A 21,636-nucleotide genomic window follows, 5' to 3' on the forward strand; every position below is an offset into this window, starting at 1 on the left:
CGAGGCTTGGTCAGAGCTGGCTCTCTGCTTCGGTGAATCCTGTAATGCGTGGCTAAGGGGCTGGCCTGGGCTCTCTGTCAAAACAACAACACATGTTGCTCCAACTTCACGCCAACTTTCTGCTTTGATGTGCACCTGTATTTCATTTCTCTGTTGTGTGTCAATAAAACATGTTCCACAAAATGACAACACACAGCTACTGAACTGTACGACAGGGTGAACATAGGACAAGTGGCTAGGTCTCAGAGTCAACAAGGACATTCAACCTAGGACTGACAGCTTAAACAAATGGTGAAGTCAGTTAAAGCCAGATCTGTCTGTCCACTCCCTGAAACACACAGAGCAGAAATAAAATGCTCGGACGCGGAAAGAAAAGCAGGCATGGCCAATCAATCGAATGTGACCGTGGTAAACCAATCGAATGTGACCGTGGTAAACCATGTGACCCTTCCCTCCTCTTAGTATATACTATTGATGCGTGAAAGGTTTCAGTATTGATCATGGATGGTTAAGGGAGGCTTGGAGGCCTTTCTGGATGACTAAAGCAACAGACCCTCACTGACGTAACACAACTAATAGATGGAAAAGTTTGTGAACATGCACAGATACACAGATACACAGACAGACAGACAGACAGGCAGACAGACAGGCAGACAGACAGGCAGACCTCTCACCTCTCTGACGTCCCTGGATGCTGCGTAGTGCCAGGATGTTCTGCTCGTCAGACAGGAACTGCCTCATTTTGTGGAAGGGCTCTTTCCCCCGGATGGTCAGCTTGCTCCAGGGTTTGGGCCGAGCCAGGATCTCACTGACCGAGCCCTGGGACAGGCCCAGTACATAGTGGCCAAACACCCGCTGGCCAATGTTGTGTTTAATCAGCTGCTCCTTGATCTGCCGGGCGATCTCTGAGGTGTCCATGTCCTCCCTGTCAGACACAATGCCCCCGGTCCCCTCAGACTGGCTGGGAGAGGGGGACGGGGCACTGCCACTACCGTTCACTTCTGGGCCTGCAGGAGACTGCTGGGGGGGCAGGGGGCTGGCCGAGAGGGGGACAGGGCTAGAGCCAGAGCCAGGGGTGGAGGTAGAGGTGTAGTGGACAGGGGCGAACAGCAGAGCTGCTCCCTGAGTGGACTCCTGCAGGGCTTTGGAGTAGAACGTCTGCATGAGCTGGCGCTGCAGGAGGGAGTTGAGGGACATCTTTCCCCCCACCAGAGGGAAGGGGGGGCTGTAGAAGTCCTGGCCGATACCCGTGGGGGTGAAGGGGTGTGTCCCGTTGGTGGTGGAGGTTTTAGGAGGGTCAGTGGGGGTTCGGGGCAGGAGGAGCTGGGGGGGGGGGGAGAAGAGGAGGAGGCAGGGAGGGGGTACTGGGTGTGGTGGTCTCCTCCATGGATGCCTCTTTCCCTTTCCGCCCGGCTGACCCTACAAGAAAGGTCAAACACAATGCATTATGGGGGAGTCAACAAAAAAGGGGTAAAAAAAAAAAAAAATTGTTTATTTTTAAGGTAAAAAGTTTTATTTTATATAAATCGATTTTCTTTCTCTGTTTTTTGATAAACCCCCCAGACAAGATGCCCAAGCATTTGTGATTTGTACCTTTCTTGTAAGCGACAGCTTGGAATAAAAAAAAGGAAGCACTTAAACCAGACAAAATGGTTGCTGCCCAGTCTGAGTCAGGCAGGCAGGGAGGGGTCCAGTCAGCTTGCCTGAGTCTGGCAGGCAGGGAGGGAGGGGACCAGTCAGCAGGCCTGAGTCTGGCAGGCAGGGAGGGAGGGGACCAGTCAGCTTGCCTGAGTCTGGCAGGCAGGGAGGGAGGGGACCAGTCAGCTTGCCTGAGTCTGGCAGGCAGGGAGGGAGGGGTCCAGTCACCTTGCCTGAGTCTGGCAGGCAGGGAGGGAGGGGTCCAGTCAGCTTGCCTGAGTCTGGCAGGCAGGGAGGGGTCCAGTCAGCTTGCCTGAGTCTGGCAGGCCGTGAGGGGTCCAGTCAGCTTGCCTGAGTCTGGCAGGCAGGGAGGGGTCCAGTCACCTTGCCTGAGTCTGGCAGGCAGGGAGGGGTCCAGTCACCTTGCCTGAGTCTGGCAGGCAGGGAGGGGTCCAGTCAGCAGGCCTGAGTCTGGCAGGCAGGGAGGGGTCCAGTCAGCAGGCCTGAGTCTGGCAGGCAGGGAGGGGTCCAGTCAGCAGGCCTGAGTCTGGCAGGCAGGAGAGGGTCCAGTCAGCAGGCCTGAGTCTGGCAGGCAGGGAGGGGTCCAGTCAGCAGGCCTGAGTCTGGCAGGCAGGGAGGGGTCCAGTCAGCAGGCCTGAGTCTGGCAGGCAGGGAGGGGTCCAGTCAGCAGGCCTGAGTCTGGCAGGCAGGGAGGGGTCCAGTCAGCAGGCCTGAGTCTGGCAGGCAGGGAGGGGGTCCAGTCAGCAGGCCTGAGTCTGGCAGGCAGGGAGGGGTCCAGTCAGCAGGCCTGAGTCTGGCAGGCAGGGAGGGGTCCAGTCAGCAGGCCTGAGTCTGGCAGGCAGGGAGGGGGTCCAGTCAGGCCTCCCACTGTCTCTCTTCACTAGGTTACTTGTGTTCACTATGTTCAGGGCCCATTGTTGGAGTGGCTGCACCGCTACAGTATAACAGTGGATCTGATTGGGCCTAATGGCAGTATAGAGTACTTTGATTGGTTGTCTGTAAGGGTGAAGGATCTGGTTGTGATGGCCCATTGTCAGGAGGAACTAGATTGCCTTTTTATGAATCCTTGGTTCAGTCTTTAGCTCCAGAAAAAAGTCATGTTATTAACACGTGATGTTGCAGTCTTTCTGGGTTACTTAGTCATTCCATTCCAGTTACGGCATTAGACATTTTTATCTTTCGAGATACTGAAGAAAAATTGCTTGTGTCCAAAAAAAAAAACTGTCTTGATAAAAATGGCCAAAGTCATTGAATGCAATAACTTGGAGAAAAGGTTATGCCAAATGTAGAGACTGCACAGCACTGTTGACAGTCAAGCACTCTGGCTTCCTAAAACGGAGCATGTTGCCAGGTAGATTGTACAGGAACCTCTCATTATAAACTGAGCATGTTGCCAGGTAGATTGTACAGGAACCTCCAATTATCACAAAAGCTGATGTTTTCTAATCTCTGGTATGCAAGATGTTGTGCAGTTAACTTTAACATGAAAAGATCATCAGTGAACATCCCCTCTACCTGAATTCTGTCAACCCTGAACATGGAATAATCATACCCACCGCACACATTTTAATATGAACCCTCCAGTATATTTAACCCTGACACTTGAAGCAGCAAAAATATGGACCTAATCTGAATAGAGGAGCAAATATTTCAATAAAAAAACCATGACCAAACCATTGGTTGGGCAGTTGTAACCCTTAATACTTGATAATCCAGTGTATAGTTTATTTTTTTAAATGATTTATTTATTTTTTTGGGGGGGTCCCAGGCCTTCAGATAACACCGATGACATTTGAAACACAGCTAGTGCTGAGGGAGAGGCACTGAACCCTAATTTTCAGTCACTCACTCCATCCCCCTCACACACTGAAACACGTGGGAATGTCTATGAAACGTATACATTTTATGAGCTCCAGTCTTTATTCAATCCACATCGTATGACGGGTTGGTTTCTTGCTGTTGTTTTTCTAGTGATACTATATTAAGAGCATTCAGACAGAATAAATCATTGTCTCAGAGAATGTCAGTTTGAGTGTTAGCTAAGTGTTTTAATGACACTTAAAAGAATAGTCTTCTAGACAAGAACCGGTTCCATCCACTACCCACCTGATTCTGGTCCTGTCCCGAGCCAGTCCAATCGAACTCCAGGTCAAAGATCAAAGACTCACACATCCCCGTCCCCCAGTGCAACCTAGCAACCCCCCATATCATAGTACTGCTCTGTAAAAATGCAATTTTAAAATGTTCACTACGTGACTATTTCTCTGTGTTGCCTGTACAGAACTTTCTGGAGTACTTCTAGACCAGTGCTTGACTTGGGTCTAGCTCAAAGGAACTGAGTCCCGGCACCTCACATTTTCTATTGCTCGAGTTCTGGCACCTCTTATAGAATATTTGTTTTAAATTATTGCAGAGTTCCAGCACCTTAATACAAATAGTACAAGAATCCAAAATTAGCACCGGTACTCATTTAAGTCCAAGTCTAGCACTGGTCTAGACTCAATGCTGTGTGTGTTGGTAACCACCTTAGGTCCCAGGCTGTAACCCCCAGGCCCTAACCCCCAGGGCAGACTGACTCACCGCTCAGCTCTGTGTTGGCGATGCGCAGAAAGGAACTCTCAGACTGCAGACTATGGTTCTTCTCCAACAACAACACTTCCAGGGGTTTAGACATGTCCTGAGAGAGGAGGGGGGTGGGATACAGAAAGAGAGAGAGAGAGACAGAAAGAGAGACAGAGAGGGGGGAGGTTATATAGAGAGATACAGAGAGAGAGAGAGCGAGAGAGAGAGGGAGAGAGAGAGAGAGAGAGAGTGGGGGAGGTTATAGAGAGAGAGACAGAAAGAGAGACAGAGAGGGGAGGTTATAGAGAGAGATACAGAAAGAGACAGAGAGAGAAACAAAGAGAGAGAGAGGGGGAGGTTATAGAGAGAGATACACCGAGAGAGAGAGAGAGAGGGAGAGGGAGAGAGAGAGAGGTTATAGAGAGATACAGAAACAGAAAGAGAGAGAAAGAGGTGAGGTTATAGAGAGAGATACAGAGAGAGAGAGAGAGAGAGAGAGAGAGAGAGAGAGAGAGAGAGAGAGAGAGAGAGAGAGAGAGAGAGAGAGGGAGGTTATAGAGAGAGATACAGAAAGAGACCGAGAGAGAAACAAAGAGAGAGAGAGGGGGAGGTTATAGAGAGAGATACAGAGAGAGAGAGAGGTTATAGAGAGAGACAGAAAGAGAGACAGAGAGAGAGAGAGAGACAGGAGAGAGAGAGAGAGAGAGAGAGAGAGAGAGAGAGAGAGAGAGAGAGAGGAGGTTATAGAGATATATACAGAAAGAGACCGAGAGAGAAACAAAGAGAGAGATAGGGGGAGGTTATAGAGAGAGATACAGAGAGAGAGAGAGGTTATAGAGAGAGACAGAAAGAGAGACAGAGAGAGAGAGAGAGAGAGAGAGAGAGAGAGAGAGAGAGAGAGAGAGGAGGTTATAGAGATATATACAGAAAGAGATACAGAGAGAGAGAGAGACAGAGAGAGGGGGTGGTGAGATAAAGGAGAACAGTAATACACATCAGCAGTATTTGCAGAAGTCTGTCTGTCTGTCGCTATGCAGAAGTATAGGAGGTGTTTTCCCTGTACCTGCACTGAGGTGTCAGCTGGGCCAAACTCCATAGACTTGAGGATGCTGTGGAGAGAGAAAGAGAGAGAGAGAGACTTATCACCCCAATCCACAAAAGTGGAGACAAATTTGACCCCAATAACTACCGTGGGATATGCGTCAACAGCAACCTTGGGAAAATCCTCTGCATTATCATTAACAGCAGAATCGTACATTTCCTCAGTGAAAACAATGTACTGAGCAAATGTCAAATTGGCTTTTTACCAAATTACCGTACGACAGACCACGTATTCACCCTGCACACCCTAATTCACAAACAAACAAAACAAAACAAAGGCAAAGTCTTCTCATGCTTTGTTGATTCAAAAAAAGCTTTTGACTCAATTTGGCATGAGGGTCTGCTATACAAATTGATGGAAAGTGGGGTTGGGGGAAAAACATACAACATTATAAAATCCATGTACACAAACAACAAGTGTGCGGTTAAAATTGGTAAAAAACACACACATTTCTTTCCACAGGGCCGTGGGGTGAGACAGGGATGCAGTTTAAGCCCCACCGTCTTCAACATATATATAAACGAATTGGCGAGGGCACTAGAACAGTCTGCAGCACCCGGCCTCACCCTATTCGAATCTGAAGTCAAATGTCTACTGTTTGCTGATGATCTGGTGCTTCTGTCCCCAACCAAGGAGGACCTACATCAGCACCTAGATCTTCTGCACAGATTCTGTCAGACCTGGGCCCTGACAGTAAATCCCAGTAAAACAAAAATAGCGGTGTTCCAAAAAAGGTCCAGTTGCCAGGACCACAAATACAAATTCCATCTAAACACCATTGCCCTAGAGCACACTAAAAAACTATACCTACCTCGGCCTAAACATCAGCGTCACAGGTAACTTCCACAAAGCTGTGAACGACTTGAGAGACAAGGCGAGATTGCTATGGATACTCAAGACACACCCAGAGCAACTATTAGCAGAGTGCATGCAGAGCGAGCAGGGAGCGAGTGACAGACAGAGAGGAGCAGCTAATGGATTTATTAACGGAGAGATCATTTGAATTACACGTCCACTGTCGGTTGAACAGCGCGAGAGGTGAAGTCATGCTGCTTTCTGGGAATCACTGGCCTAGACGAGCAGGGTGGAAAGTGAAAAGTCTATGAGACTTTTTGACAGACGGGGTGTTTCGATACCTATGACGCAACCGTATGATAAATGATGATATTTCTAGACCGTTTGCATGGTGGATTGACCAGAAATACATGTGAAAATTGATTTAGGCTAAAATACCCCTTTAATAGAATAGAATACAACTTTATTGTCCATTGGTTAGAACAAAAACCAAAACCCCAGATACACACACACACACACACGTTGAGACGCACAGGGTCAGCAGCAGTGCAGCGCCCCTGGATGGAGAGCAATTGCGGGGGGGGGGTTAAGTGCCTTGCTCAAAGGCCCAACGGCACGACATGGTACATTGGATCAGAGACCAGTAGCCTTCCAGCTGCCAGTTCCATTCAAACATGCATGATCCTAGAGGAGGGGGTTCTACTAAGCTAACGTATGGAATTGTTTTAAGATGGTCATACCAAGGATCATTTAGCTATTTGATTTTTAATTTTAATTTTACTTTAGGTAACCAATTTATTAAAAAAATATATATATAATAATTTGGCCTTACTGCTATTAGCCCGTATAAACACATTGAATAACAGATTCATACTTTGAAAAACGGAGTAATTTTTTTTTTATCAAAAGAAGGTTTGTTTTGTAGTGTCTGTCCTATATTTTACAATTTTAGTCATTTAGCAGACGCTCTTATCCAGAGCGACTTACAGTTAGTGAGTGCATACATTATTTTTATATTTTTTTCATACTGGCCCCCCCAACTGAGCTACATCCCTGCCGGCCATTCCCTCCCCTATCCTGGACGACGCTGGGCCAATTGTGCGCCGCCCCATGGGTCTCCCAGTCGCGGCCGGCTACGACAGAGCCTGGATTCGAACCAGGATCTCTAGTGGCACAGCTAGCCTTAGACCACTGCGCCACTCGCCACTGAGCGATATAAGATGGATCAGGAAATTATTTTTATTTGAAATATTTAAACCTTTTTTTTAGGCACTGAACGACTTCCATACGTCTTATACTGGTACCGGCTACCGAGTCTTATACATGTCTTATACTGGTACCGGCTACCGAGTCTTATACATGTCTTATACTGGTACCGGCTACCGAGTCTTATACATGTCTTATACTGGTACCGGCTACCGAGTCTTATACATGTCTTATACTGGTACCGGCTACCGAGTCTTATACATGTCTTATACTGGTACCGGCTACCGAGTCTTATACATGTCTTATACTGGTACCGGCTACCGAGTCTTATACATGTCTTATACTGGTACCGGCTACCGAGTCTTGTGTGGCTTGTGGGCGCCCTACAGCAAAACAACCGACATGTACGTGTTTGTGAGAGTCTCACCTTTCCATAGATGTAACAAACACGCTGTAGCTCTGCTACCATTCACCGCGGATGGCAGACATTGGCGGATGCGGTGGATTGAGACGCAGCCCAGCTACCATTCACCGCGGATGGCAGACATTGGCGGATGCGGTGGATTGAGACGCAGCCCAGGCAAAAAAATCTCTAGCTTAAACAGATTTTTATGCAGATTTTTTTTATTATGCTAATAATTTCCACTGGGGCGCAGACATCGACTCTAGGCATTATTTTTTTATAAAGTTAGACCATGCCCATTTCAAGAGTATCTTTCTAAAAAATAAAAAGTTATTTCAGAATATTTTGGCAAGTTATCTGGCTAACTCATTGATGTGGTTTGGCAGTATACCCTTCTGGTTGATTATCTGCAGGAGTTTCTACAAATAAAAGATCCATTAACACACACACACAGAACCACGTTAATAAACACACAGTATTGAGTTATATATCGAAGACAAGAGGACATGCTTCCCTTCTAATGTTGTTAGAGGACCTCAGAGGCAGGTGACACACACACACACACACAAACAAGCCAGGGCTCCTGAGGATGTCAATCATTCACTGAATGAGTTCATTTTTGCCAGTATTTGGAGTACGAAACAGAGTACAACTGTATTCAGGGTACAACACACACGTGCATACTCACCTCAGCTCTTTCTTCACCTCCTCATAGTCAGCCTGTTCCTGTAGCTTTTCCTCCAGTTGCTGGAGAGAAGAGAGGGGGAGGGGAGGAGAGAGAAGAGGGATGGAAAGAGAGAGGAGAGGAGAGAGAAGAGAGGGGGAGGGGAGGAGAGAGAAGAGGGATGGAAAGAGAAAGGAGAGAGAAGAGGAGAGGAGAGAAGAGGAGAGGAGAGGGATGGAAAGAGAGAGGAGAGGAGAGGGATGGAAAGAGAGAGGAGAGGAGAGGAGAGGAGAGGAGAGGAGAGGAGAGGAGAGGAGAGGGAGAGAGAGAGAGGAGAGGAGAGAGAGAGGAGAGGAGAGGAGAGGAGAGGAGAGGAGAGGAGAGGAGAGGAGAGGAGAGGAGAGGAGAGAGGAGAGGAGAGGAGAGAGGAGAGAGGAGAGGAGAGAGAAGAGGAGAGGAGAGGAGAGAGAAGAGGGATGGAAAGAGAGAGGAGAGAGAAGAGGAGAGAGAAGAGGAGAGGAGAGAGAAGAGGAGAGGAGAGGAGAGAGGAGAGGAGAGAGAAGAGAGAGGAGAGAGAAGAGGAGAGGAGAGAGAAGAGGGATGGAAAGAGAGAGGAGAGGAGAGAGAAGAGGGATGGAAAGAGAGAGGAGAGGAGAGAGAAGAGGGATGGAAAGAGAGAGGAGAGGAGAGGGAGAGAGGAGAGGAGAGAGAAGAGGAGAAGAGAGGAGAGAGAAGAGGGATGGAAAGAGAGAGGAGAGAGAAGAGGAGAGGAGAGAGAAGAGGGATGGAAAGAGAGAGGAGAGGAGAGAGAAGAGGGATGGAAAGAGAGAGGAGAGGAGAGAGAGAGGAGAGGAGAGAGAAGAGGAGAGGAGAGATGATGAGAGCAGAGGGGAGGGGATGAGAGCAGAGAGGGGGAGGGGATGAGAGCAGAGAGGGGGAGGGGATGAGAGCAGAGAGGGGAGGGGATGAGAGTAGAGAGAGGGAGGGGAGGAGAGGGGATGAGAGCAGAGAGGAGGGGAGGAGAGGGGATGAGAGCAGAGAGGGGAGGAGAGAGGGAGGGAGGGGATGAGAGTAGAGAGAGGAGGGGGGAGGAGAGGGGGATGAGAACAGAGAGAGGGAGGGGAGGAGAGGGAGAGGGAGAGAGGGGGAGGAGAGCAGAGAGAGGGAGGAGGAGTGGGGAGAGAGAGAGAGGGAGGGGAGGAGGGGATGAGAGCAGAGGGAGGAGGGGAGGAGGGATGAGAGCGAGAGAGGGAGGGGAGGAGGGTGAGGGGGATGAGAGCAGAGAGAGGGAGGGGAGGAGAGGGTGAGGGGATGAGAGCAGAGTGGGAGGGGAGGAGAGTGGGGAGAGGGGATGAGAGCAGAGAGAGGGAGGGGATGAGATTAAATGAATGATGGATGGATGAGGAGGATGGAAACTCCCAGACAGACAGAATAATAAGAATCAACTTTTACATACACGTGTGAGGTTGTGAGAGGTGGGTGAGTGATAGGTTGTGAGAGGTGAGTGAGTGATAGGTGTGAGAGGTGAGTGTGTGATAGGTGTGAGAGGTGAGTGTGTGATAGGTTGTGAGAGGTGGGTGAGTGATAGGTGTGAGAGGTGGGTGAGTGATAGGTGTGATAGGTGGGTGAGCAGATGTGTGTGTCTATATAGCCTACCTTGAGGGTGGCAGTCTTGGCACTCAGCTGTAGCTGCAGCTGTGAGATCTGTGTGGTGGAGCTCTCTCTGAGTTTAGAAAGGCTGGCCTGCAGTCTCTGGACGTCTTCCACCAGCTGAACCATCTCCCTGTCCTTGGCCCCAAGCTCTGCCTCCAGATTGGAGCGGGACCCCACCTCCACCGCCTGGTCCTATAGGCAAACACATACAATCAATACACATCAATGGGTCAATCAACCAATCACAACAGTCTGGTCCTATAGGTCAATCTATAAATCAACCAGAACAACGTACCATGTCTGGGGTGGTCTGGATGTGGGTGATCAACTGCAGGGATTGGTTAGAAGAGGTCAGCTGCTCCCTCAGAGCGTCCACCTCCCTCTGTGCTGCCTCCGCTCTCTGTGTGAGTGAGTGAGTGAGTGAGTGAGTGAGTGAGTGAATGAATGAATGAGAGAGAGAGAGGGAGAGAGAGAGAGAGAGAGAGAGAGAGAGAGAGAGAGAGAGAGAGAGAGAGTTGGGCTGTCTGTCTCAACACAGTCTAAGTGGGTGCTGGACTGAGCCCAGATCGATAGCACTGAGACAGACTGCAGAGCACTGCAGAACTACAGGCTGAGGTGACTGAAATCTCCATGGAGAAACACCATGTTTATTCTTTACCCGTTTTGATGTTTCCTGTCAACACAGCGCATATAAAATGTGTGTGTGTGTCTTTAAGAGAGCTGGAAGGCATGATGTCATCCTCTGTAACCCTCACATCAGAGCTGCGACTGGAAACAGAACGACATTGTGTGTGCCGTGCTGGTGCTGTTGAAATGTGAACGCTGAGCTCAAGGCTAGCTATCCCTCCCCAGACATCCCCAGGTCATCTCAATAATGAATGTTAACATCACTGACATCCCCACAGCCCCCCCTAACAATCTATTATCATGATCAGGGTTGGGTGTTTGGACTACAGGGGTCTCTGAGCTGAGGGGTAGAGGGGGTGTCAGATTCATATTTAGAACTCATAACATTCCCCCCAGCGGTAATTCCTTCCTTATTTGTTCATTTACACCGCTCTGGGTCTTATGAGTAATGAGTGTTAGTGATGAATTTAAACCAATATTCTGCTGTGACATTCAACATGATAACACACTGTAGTATCAACTCAGAGCTCTTGTGAAAGCGTCTTGTGGTCAACTTCTAACTGTTAGTTCTTACCTCCCTTCAGTAAGGTAACAGGGTCTAGTAATAACCCAGGGGCTAGTAATAACCCAGGGGCTAGTAATAACCCAGGGGCTAGTAATAACCCAGGGGGCTAGTAATAACCCAGGGGCTAGTAATAACCCAGGGGGCTAGTAATAACCCAGGGGCTAGTAATAACCCAGGGTCTAGTAATAACCCAGGGGCTAGTAATAACCCAGGGGCTAGTAATAACCCAGGGGGCTAGTAATAACCCAGGGGGCTAGTAATAACCCAGGGTCTGCTAGTAATAACCCAGGGGCTAGTAATAACCCAGGGGCTAGTAATAACCCAGGGGCTAGTAATAACCCAGGGGCTAGTAATAACCCAGGGGCTAGTAATAACCCAGGGGCTAGTAATAACCCAGGGGTGCTAGTAATAACCCAGGGTCTGCTAGTAATAACCCAGGGTCTGCTAGTAATAACCCAGGGGCTTAGTAATAACCCAGGGGCTAGTAATAACCCAGGGTCTGCTAGTAATAACCCAGGGGGCTAGTAATAACCCAGGGGGCTAGTAATAACCCAGGGGCTAGTAATAACCCAGGGGGCTAGTAATAACCCAGGGGCTAGTAATAACCCAGGGGCTAGTAATAACCCAGGGGGCTAGTAATAACCCAGGGGCTAGTAATAACCCAGGGTCTGCTAGTAATAACCCAGGGCCTACTAGCAATAACCCAGGGGGCTAGTAATAACCCAGGGGGCTAGTAATAACCCAGGGTCTAGTAATAACCCAGGGGGCTAGTAATAACCCAGGGCCTACTAGTAATAACCCAGGGGGCTAGTAATAACCCAGGGCCTGCTAGCAATAACCCAGGGTCTGCTAGTAATAACCCAGGGTCTGCTAGTAATAACCCAGGGTCTGCTAGTAATAACCCAGGGGCTAGTAATAACCCTGGGTCTGCTAGTAATAACCCAGGGTCTGCTAGTAATAACCCAGGGTCCGCTAGTAATAACCCAGGGTCCGCTAGTAATAACCCAGGGTCTGCTAGTAATAACCCAGGGTCCGCTAGTAATAACCCAGGGTCCGCTAGTAATAACCCAGGGGGCTAGTAATAACCCAGGGCCTGCTAGTAATAACCCAGGGTCTAGTAATAACCCAGGGTCTGCTAGTAATAACCCAGGGTCTGCTAGTAATAACCCAGGGTCTGCTAGTAATAACCCAGGGGGCTAGTAATAACCCAGGGTCTGCTAGTAATAACCCAGGGGTCCGCTAGTAATAACCCAGGGTCTGCTAGTAATAACCCAGGGTCTGCTAGTAATAACCGAAGACATCGAAATAGATCATGGTTACATTATCCAATAATGACCAAGGCCCTAAAGGGGTGGAGACTAACCTGATTGGCTCTCTCCAGATCTGTCGTCACCATTTCAATCTCATCGGCCCTAAGGAGGAGGAGGAAGAGGAGGAAGTGTTACTAAGGGAACACACAGAACAGCGATCACCACAACATTAACACCCATCCATCTGCCCACAAACACACCCTGAGGTTCCCAAAGCCTGAAACACATGTTGTTGCATGTATACAACTCATGTGCGTGCATTGCAACTGTGCGTGCAGCAGTCCCCGTTAAAACCCTCTCAATTTCACCTTAATCCTTTGATTGTGAATGCAATAACCTCAGCAGCTTATGTGTGTGTAAACCCGGCCCACACTAAAACAGAGGGATTACACTAATTGTGCTCTGAGTCTTCCAACTCACTAATCTGATAGATATTGTGGCGAATGGCAGGTCAGGGAAGCTAACCCGGGTCGCTGTTGTGAATGGCAAACAGCCTCGCATTGCGCCAATAGGGTTAACCCACTTGGTGGGAATTGTAACGCGGCTCATACAGTGGATCACTACAACATGATTCTGTTCCCATAGCAATAGCCACCGCTAATCTGAGCCTTCGTCTCTCACCTGCTAGGTCAGAGTTCAACATGGATGCATATCAACAGTCCAAAGAGGATTCCTACTTCCTAACCTTTGGTGTAAGGGTGCCTGACAGTCACAGCAGAGAATGCACACTAAATGAATTGCATATAAATTCCTTAATTACATTAACACCCTAACATTTAATTATAGGTGACTCTGCATTAAGTGTCTAATTACCTTAAGTTAGGCTATCTGTAATTCTGTGTTTAATTACCTTAAATTAGGCTATCTGTAATTCCGTGTTTAATTACCTTAAGTTAGGCTATCTGTAATTCCGTGTATGTGAGAGTGTTTTTTAATAACCATTTTAAAATGGGATACAACCACACAGGCGGTGCTGCGAAGTGTCAGTAATTGTGTGTTGTGTGTGTGTGTGTGTGTGTGTGTGTGTGTTTCATAGCTTACTATTGTCTGACAGATCTAAATACAGCATAGTAAACACACAGCTGAGTTGAGGTCACCATGATGCTGGAGGCAATACAGCAGAATGAATGGCCCATGGGGGCTATTCTCTCTCTAATGTTAAAAGCATCTGTCCATTTAGGTAAAGCAATGCTGTGTGTGTGTGTGTGTGTTTGTGAGGCCTCACCAGAGCGTTCAGCTCATGCAAAACCTCCCATCAGGACAGAAACACACATATGACAGGAGGTGTTCCTGTTACTAATCCGACCAAACACATAATACAGCACATTTTGGAAATGTGATCATTTAATCAAAGTAGAGCTTCAGATCAGGGTTTCCGTCATGACCGGGAAGATGACAGAGAAGAAGCAGCCAATAAAAACGTTTGAAACTTAGAGGGGGAATCTAAAGATGCAACAACTAGGATGGTATGCTAATATGACTAGGATGGTATGCTAATATGACTAGGATGGTATGCTAATATGACTAGGATGGTATGCTAATATGACTAGGATGGTATGCTAATATGACTAGGATGGGATGCTAATATGACTAGGATGGTATGCTAATATGACTAGGATGGTATGCTAATATGACTAGGATGGTATGCTAATATGACTAGGATGGTATGCTAATATGACTAGGATGGTATGCTAATATGACTAGGATGGTATGCTAATATGACTAGGATGGTATGCTAATATGACTAGGATGGTATGCTAATATGACTAGGATGGGTATGCTAATATGACTAGGATGGTATGCTAATATGACTAGAATCGTGCATTTGGCTTCTGGACAACGAAAGAAAGTTGATATGGAAAGTCGTAAAACAGGAGATAAATGCTGGTTAAATGTCATATGAGCAAGTCTTTAGAAAATAATTGCCGGGCCTCGGAGAGTTGCAACGATCAGACAAGATTGTAAAAACGAAATTGGGGAGAGAAAAACTTTTTTTTACATAAAAAAAAAAAATCATCCACGTTTCAATTGTCGGATTTTGTCTATAGGCTACTTTGAAGCAAGCTGAGACATGCTTCATAATATGTAGTAAAACGTTCATGTTTCATAATGCCTCCAGCTCACATTGTAAAGTGGTGTGTGATGCGCTGATAGCCTGTCTACCGTTGTCTATGCACTTTAATGGGGAATGGGAGGCGTGCTTCAATTACCAGTTGAGAAATACAAATATATATATTTTTAAATGGTGGCCGTCAAGACTGTGATTAACACAGGATTGCATTTAGAATTGTTGCGCAATGACTGGGCTTATAAAAACACGTTTCACTCCAGCAGCAACGAGCGGAGGAGCAACAAGCGGAGGAGCAACAAGTGCAGGAGCAACAAGCGGAGGAGCTGCAGGAGCAACAAGCGGAGGAGCAACAAGCGGAGGAGCAACAAGCGGAGGAGCTGCAGGAGCAACAAGCTGAGGAGCTGCAGGAGCAACAAGCGGAGGAGCTGCAGGAGCAACAAGCGGAGGAGCTGCAGGAGCAACAAGCGGAGGAGCTGCAGGAGCAACAAGCGGAGGAGCTGCAGGAGCAACAAGCGGAGGAGCTGCAGGAGCAACAAGCGGAGGAGCTGCAGGAGCAACAAGCGGAGGAGCTGCAGCAGCAACGAACTGAGGAGCTGCAGGAGCAACAAGCGGAGGAGCTGCAGGAGCAACAAGCGGAGGAGCAACAAGCGGAGGAGCAACAAGCGGAGGAGCTGCAGGAGCAACAAGCGGAGGAGCTGCAGGAGCAACAAGCTGAGGAGCTGCAGGAGCAACAAGCGGAGGAGCTGCAGGAGCAACAAGCGGAGGAGCTGCAGCAGCAACGAACTGCGGTTATACATTGACACTCCCAACATACACACACGCACACCGTCACACATTACATACGCTCATTGACGCCACAAACACACACACACACACTTTTACACTTCACATACGCTGCTGCTGCTACTCAGTCTATAATCTATCCTGATTGTCTAGTCATTTTAAACCAGCGTCAGGAAATAGTCTATCATAGTTCATGTGGGATTCAATGACATTATGAAGGGCAGCTCAGAACAACTGAATATGGATTGTAAAGAACTGATTGGGTCACTACTAAACACCAAGAAACGCCCCATAATATCTGGCCCTCTGCCCTCCCTAAATCGCGGCATTAAAATGGTTCAGCAGACTTTTAGCCCTCCATAACTGGCTACGAGACTATTGCAGCTCTGTGGGAGTAACATTTATTGACAATTTTGATACCTTCTGGAAACAAAGCTCGAATTATAAGGAGGATGGGATCCACCCAAATCATGGGTTCCATGATCCTTTCACAGCATTATAAGGATGCGTTGAGACAATGACTTATCAATTACCCAAGTCCAGCTCATTTAATCCCTACCATTGTGTCACTGACTTGTCATAATGCTTCAGCAAATGCACATTATCCCAGGGGCACTGGAAGACACAATGTAAGTAACCTAATTGATGCCCCTCTTACTGCCCTGAATGCCTCTGCTGATCCAACAGCTATTGTATGCAGTAATCATGTGCAGATGTATACTGTTAGCACTGAGGCGGTGTGCCCTAGCAGGAAGTCCACTGTGTGCAGCTCACCCTGCACTAACATAAATAACCTGAGCATGTCTACCTCTGCTAAGCTTCCCAGTAAAGCAATAAAAACAAACAAGCATCCCAGAAAAGTGCTAAAAATAGCCCACATTAACATACAGTGGGGGAAAAAAGTATTTAGTCAGCCACCAACTGTGCAAGTTCTCCCACTTAAAAAGATGAGAGAGGCCTGTAATTTTCATCATAGGTACACGTCAACTATGACAGACAAATTGAGAATTTTTTTTCCAGAAAATCACATTGTAGGATTTTTAATGAATTTATTTGCAAATTATGGTGGAAAATAAGTATTTGGTCACCTACAAACAAGCAAGATTTATGGCTCTCACAGACCTGTAACTTCTTCTTTAAGAGGCTCCTCTGTCCTCCACTTGTTACCTGTATTAATGGCACCTGTTTGAACTTGTTATCAGTATAAAAGACACCTGTCCACAACCTCAAACAGTCACACTCCAAACTCTACTATGGCCAAGACCAAAGAGCGGTCAAAGGACACCAGAAACAAAATTGTAGACCTGCACCAGGCTGGGAAGACTGAATCTGCAATAGGTAATCAGCTTGGTTTGAAGAAATCAACTGTGGGAGCAATTATTAGGAAATGGAAGACATACAAGACCACTGATAATCTCCCTCGATCTGGGGCTCCACGCAAGATCTCACCCCGTGGGGTCAAAGTGATCACAAGAACGGTGAGCAAAAATCCCAGAACCACACGGGGGGACCTAGTGAATGACCTGCAGAGAGCTGGGACCAAAGTAACAAAGCCTACCATCAGTAACACACTACGCCGCCAGGGACTCAAATCCTGCAGTGCAAGACATGTCCCGTCTGAAGTTTGCTAGAGTGCATTTGGATGATCCAGAAGAGGATTGGGAGAATGTCATATGGTCAGATGAAACCAAAATATAACTTTTTGGTAAAAACTAAAACTCGTCGTGTTGGAGGACAAAGAATGCTGAGTTGCATCCAAAGAACACCATACCTACTGTGAAGCATGGGGGTGGAAACATCATGCTTTGGAGCTGTTTTTCTGCAAAGGGACCAGGACGACTGATCCGTGTAAAGGAAAGAATGAATGGGGCCATGTATCATGAGATTTTGAGTGAAAACCTCCTTCCATCAGCAAGGGCATTGAAGATGAAACGTGGCTGGGTCTTTCAGCATGACAATGATCCCAAACACACCACCCGGGCAACGAAAGGAATGGCTTCGTAAGAAGCATTTCAAGTTCCTGGAGTGGCCTAGCCAGTCTCCAGATCTCAACCCCATAGAAAATCTTTGGAGGGAGTTGAAAGTCTGTGTTGCCCAGCGACAGCCCCAAAACATCACTGCTCTAGAGGAGATCAGCATGTAGGAATGGGCCAAAATACCAGCAACAGTGTGTGAAAACCTTGTGAAGACTTAAAGAAAACGTTTGACCTGTGTCATTGCCAACAAAGGGTATATAACAAAGTATTGAGAAACTTTTGTTATTGACCAAATACTTATTTTCCACCTTAATTTGCAAATAAATTCATAAAAAATCCTACAATGTGATTTTCTGGATTTTTTTTCTCTCATTTTGTCTGTCATAGTTGACGTGTACCTATGATGAAAATTACAGGCCTCTCTCATCTTTTTAAGTGGGAGAACTTGCACAATTGGTGGCTGACTAAATACTTTTTTCCCCCACTGTATGTAGCTTAAGAAACAAGGTTCATGAAATCAATAATTTGCTAGTAACAGATTACATTCATATTCTGACAATCTCTGAAACGAACTTAGATAATACCTTTGATGATACAGTGGTAGCAATATATGGTTATAACATCTACAGTAAATACAGAAATGCCAAAGGTGGCGGTGTGGCCGTTTATATTCACAAGCACATTCGTGTAAAGCTTAGAGAGGATCTCATGTTAAATACTATTGAAGTAATATGGCTACAGGTTCATCTGCCTCACCTAAAGCCCATTCTGGTGGGCAGCTGCTATAGACCACCAAGTGCTAACAGTCAGTATCTGGATAATGTGTGAAATGCTTGATAATGTATGTGACATCAACAGAGGTATATTTTCTGGGTGATTTAAATATTGACTGGCTTTCATCAGGCTGCCCACTCAAGAGAAAGCTTCAAACTGTAACTAGTGCCTGCAACCTGGTTCAGGTTATCAGTCAACCTACCAGGGTAGTTACAAACAGCACAGGAATGAAATCATCAACATGTATTGATCACATCTTTACGAATGATACAGAAATTTGGTTGAAAGCAGTATCCAAATCCATCGGATGTAGTGATCACAATATAGTAGCCATATCTAGGAAAAACAAAGTTCCAAAGGCTGGGCCTAATACAGTGTATAAGAGGTCACACAGTAAGTTTTGTAGTGATTGCTATGTTGTTGATGTAAAGGATATGTGTTGGTCCATGGTGTGTAATGAGAAGCAACCAGAAGCTGCACTTGACACATTTCTGAAATTGTTTATCCCAGTTACAGTGAGGGAAAAAAGTATTTGATCCCCTGCTGATTTTGTACGTTTGCCCACTGACAAAGACAAGATCAGTCTATAATTTTAATGGTAGGTTTATTTGAACAGTGAGAGACAGAATAACAACAACAAAATCCAGAAAAACGCATGTCAAAAATGTTATAAATTGATTTGCATTTTAATGAGGGAAATAAGTATTTGACCCCTCTGCAAAACATGACTTAGTACTTGGTGGCAAAACCCTTGTTGGCAATCACAGAGGTCAGACATTTCTTGTAGTTGGCCACCAGGTTTGCACACATCTCAGGAGGGATTTTGTCCCACTCCTCTTTGCAGATCTTCTCCAAGTCATTAAGGTTTCGAGGCTGACGTTTGGCAACTCGAACCTTCAGCTCCCTCCACAGATTTTCTATGGGATTAAGGTCTGGAGACTGGCTAGGCCACTCCAGGACCTTAATGTGCTTCTTCTTGAGCCACTCCTTTGTTGCCTTGCCCGTGTGTTTTGGGTCATTGTCATGCTGGAATACCCATCCACGACCCATTTTCAATGCCCTGGCTGAGGGAAGGAGGTTCTCACCCAAGATTTGACGGTACATGGCCCCGTCCATCGTCCCTTTGATGTGGTGAAGTTGTCCTGTCCCCTTAGCAGAAAAACACCCCCAAAGCATAATGTTTGACGGTGGGGATGGTGTTCTTGGGGTCATAGGCAGCATTCCTCCTCCTCCAAACACGGCGAGTTGAGTTGATGCCAAAGAGCTCCATTTTGGTCTCATCTGACCACAACACTTTCACCCAGTTCTCCTCTGAATCATTCAGATGTTCATTGGCAAACTTCAGATGGGCCTGTATATGTGTTTTCTTGAGCAGGGGGAACTTGCGGGCGCTGCAGGATTTCAGTCCTTCACGGCGTAGTGTGTTACCAATTGTTTTCTTGGTGACTATGGTCCCAGCTGCCTTGAGATCATTGACAAGATCCTCCCGTGTAGTTCTGGGCTGATTCCTCACCGTTCTCATGATCATTGCAACTCCACGAGGTGAGATCTTGCATGGAGCCCCAGGCCGAGGGAGATTGACAGTTATTTTGTGTTTCTTCCATTTGCGAATAATCGCACCAACTGTTGTCACCTTCTCACCAAGCTGCTTGGCGATGGTCTTGTAGCCCATTCCAGCCTTGTGTAGGTCTACAATCTTGTCCCTGACATCCTTGGAGAGCTCTTTGGTCTTGGCCATGGTGGAGAGTTTGGAATCTGATTGATTGATTGCTTCTGTGGACAGGTGTCTTTTATACAGGTAACAAACTGAGATTAGGAGCACTCCCTTTAAGAGTGTGCTCCTAATCTCAGCTCGTTACCTGTATAAAAGACACCTGGGAGCCAGAAATCTTTCTGACTGAGAGGGGGTCAAATACTTATTTCCCTCATTAAAATGCAAATCAATTTATAACATTTTTGACATGCATATTTCTGGATGTTGTTGTTGTTATTCTGTCTCTCACTGTCCAAATAAACCTACCATTAAAATTAGACTGATAATTTCTTTGTCAGTGGGCAAATGTACAAAATCAGCAGGGGATCAAATACTTTTTTCCCCCCTCACTGTACTACTATGCATGCACACATTAAGAAAATAACTGTAAAAACTGTTAAATCCCCGTGGATTGATGAGGAATTGAAAAATTGTATGGTTGAGAGGGATAAGGCCAAAGAAACTGCAAATAAGTCTGGCTGCACAACCGATTGGCAAACGTACTGAAAATTGAGAAATCATGTGACTAAACTGAATAAAAAGAAGAAGAAACTACACTATGAAACAAAGATAAATGACAAAAAGAATGAAAGTAAAAAGCTTTGGAAGACCTTCAATGACATTTTGGGCAAAAAGGCAAACTCCGCTCCATCATTCATTGAATCAGATGGCTCATTCATCACAAACCCAACTGATATTGCCAACTACTTTAATGATTTTTACACTGGCAAGATTAGGAAACGTAGGTATGATATGCCAGCAACAAATGCTGACACTACACATCCAAGTATATCTGACCAAATTTTGAAAGACAAGCATTGTAATTTAGAATTCCGTAAAGTAAGTGTGGAAGAGGTAAAAATAGTATTGTTGTCTATCAACAATGACAAGCCACCGGGGTCTGACAACTTGGATGGAAAATTACTGAGGATAATAGCGGACGATATTGCCACTCCTATTTGCCATATCTTCAATTAAAGCCTACTAGAAAGTGTGTACCCTCAGGCCTGGAGGGAAGCAAAAGTAATTCCCCTACCTAAGAATAGTAAAGCCCCATTTACTAGCTCAAACAGGCGACCAAACCAGCCTGTTACCAACCCTTAGTAAACTTTTGGAAAAAATTGTGTTTGACCAGATACAATGCTATTTTACAGTAAACAAATTGACAACAGACGTTCAGCATGCTTATAGGGAAGGACATTAAACAAGCACTTACACAAATGACTGAGAGAAATTGATGATAAAAAGATTGTGGGGGCTGTCTTGTTAGACTTCAGTGCGGCTTTTGACATTATCGATCATAGTCTGCTGCTAGAGAAACGTATGTGTTATGGCTTTACACCCCCTGCTATATTGTGGATAAAGAGTTACCTGTCTAACAGAACACAGAGGGTGTTCTTTAATGGAAGCCTCTCCAACATAATCCAGGTAGAATCAGGAATTCCCCAGAACAGCCGTCAAGGCCCCTTACTTTTTTCAGTCTTTACTAACGATGTGCCACTGGCTTTGAGTTAAGCCAGTGTGTCTGTGTATGCGGATGACTCAACACTATACAAGTCAACTACTACAGCGACTGAAATGACTGCAACACTTCAAGAGCTGCAGTTAGTTTCAGAATGGGTGGCAAGGAATAAGTCAGTCCTAAATATTTCAAAAACTAAAAGCATTGTATTTGGGACAAATCATTCACTAAACCCTAAACCTCAACTAAAATCTTGTAATGAATAATGTGG

General features: G+C 46.3%; 1 protein-coding gene across 1 annotated transcript in view; it reads right to left on the reverse strand.

The window, feature by feature from the left end:
* LOC121555674 (protein CASP) overlaps positions 1-21,636 on the reverse strand; it is a 165,514-nt gene that overhangs the window by 60,178 nt on the left and 83,700 nt on the right. The window contains exons 9-14 of the mRNA XM_041869499.2: positions 12,600-12,648; positions 10,340-10,444; positions 10,048-10,236; positions 8,416-8,474; positions 5,285-5,330; positions 4,240-4,336 (exon numbers count right to left, since the gene is read on the reverse strand). Of these exons, the coding sequence (XP_041725433.2) occupies positions 4,240-4,336; positions 5,285-5,330; positions 8,416-8,474; positions 10,048-10,236; positions 10,340-10,444; positions 12,600-12,648 (545 nt within the window). The remainder of the gene's footprint in view (positions 1-4,239; positions 4,337-5,284; positions 5,331-8,415; positions 8,475-10,047; positions 10,237-10,339; positions 10,445-12,599; positions 12,649-21,636) is intronic.

The sequence above is a fragment of the Coregonus clupeaformis genome, unplaced genomic scaffold (assembly GCF_020615455.1).
Source record: "Coregonus clupeaformis isolate EN_2021a unplaced genomic scaffold, ASM2061545v1 scaf0219, whole genome shotgun sequence".
NCBI classification, from domain to species: Eukaryota; Metazoa; Chordata; class Actinopteri; order Salmoniformes; family Salmonidae; genus Coregonus; species Coregonus clupeaformis.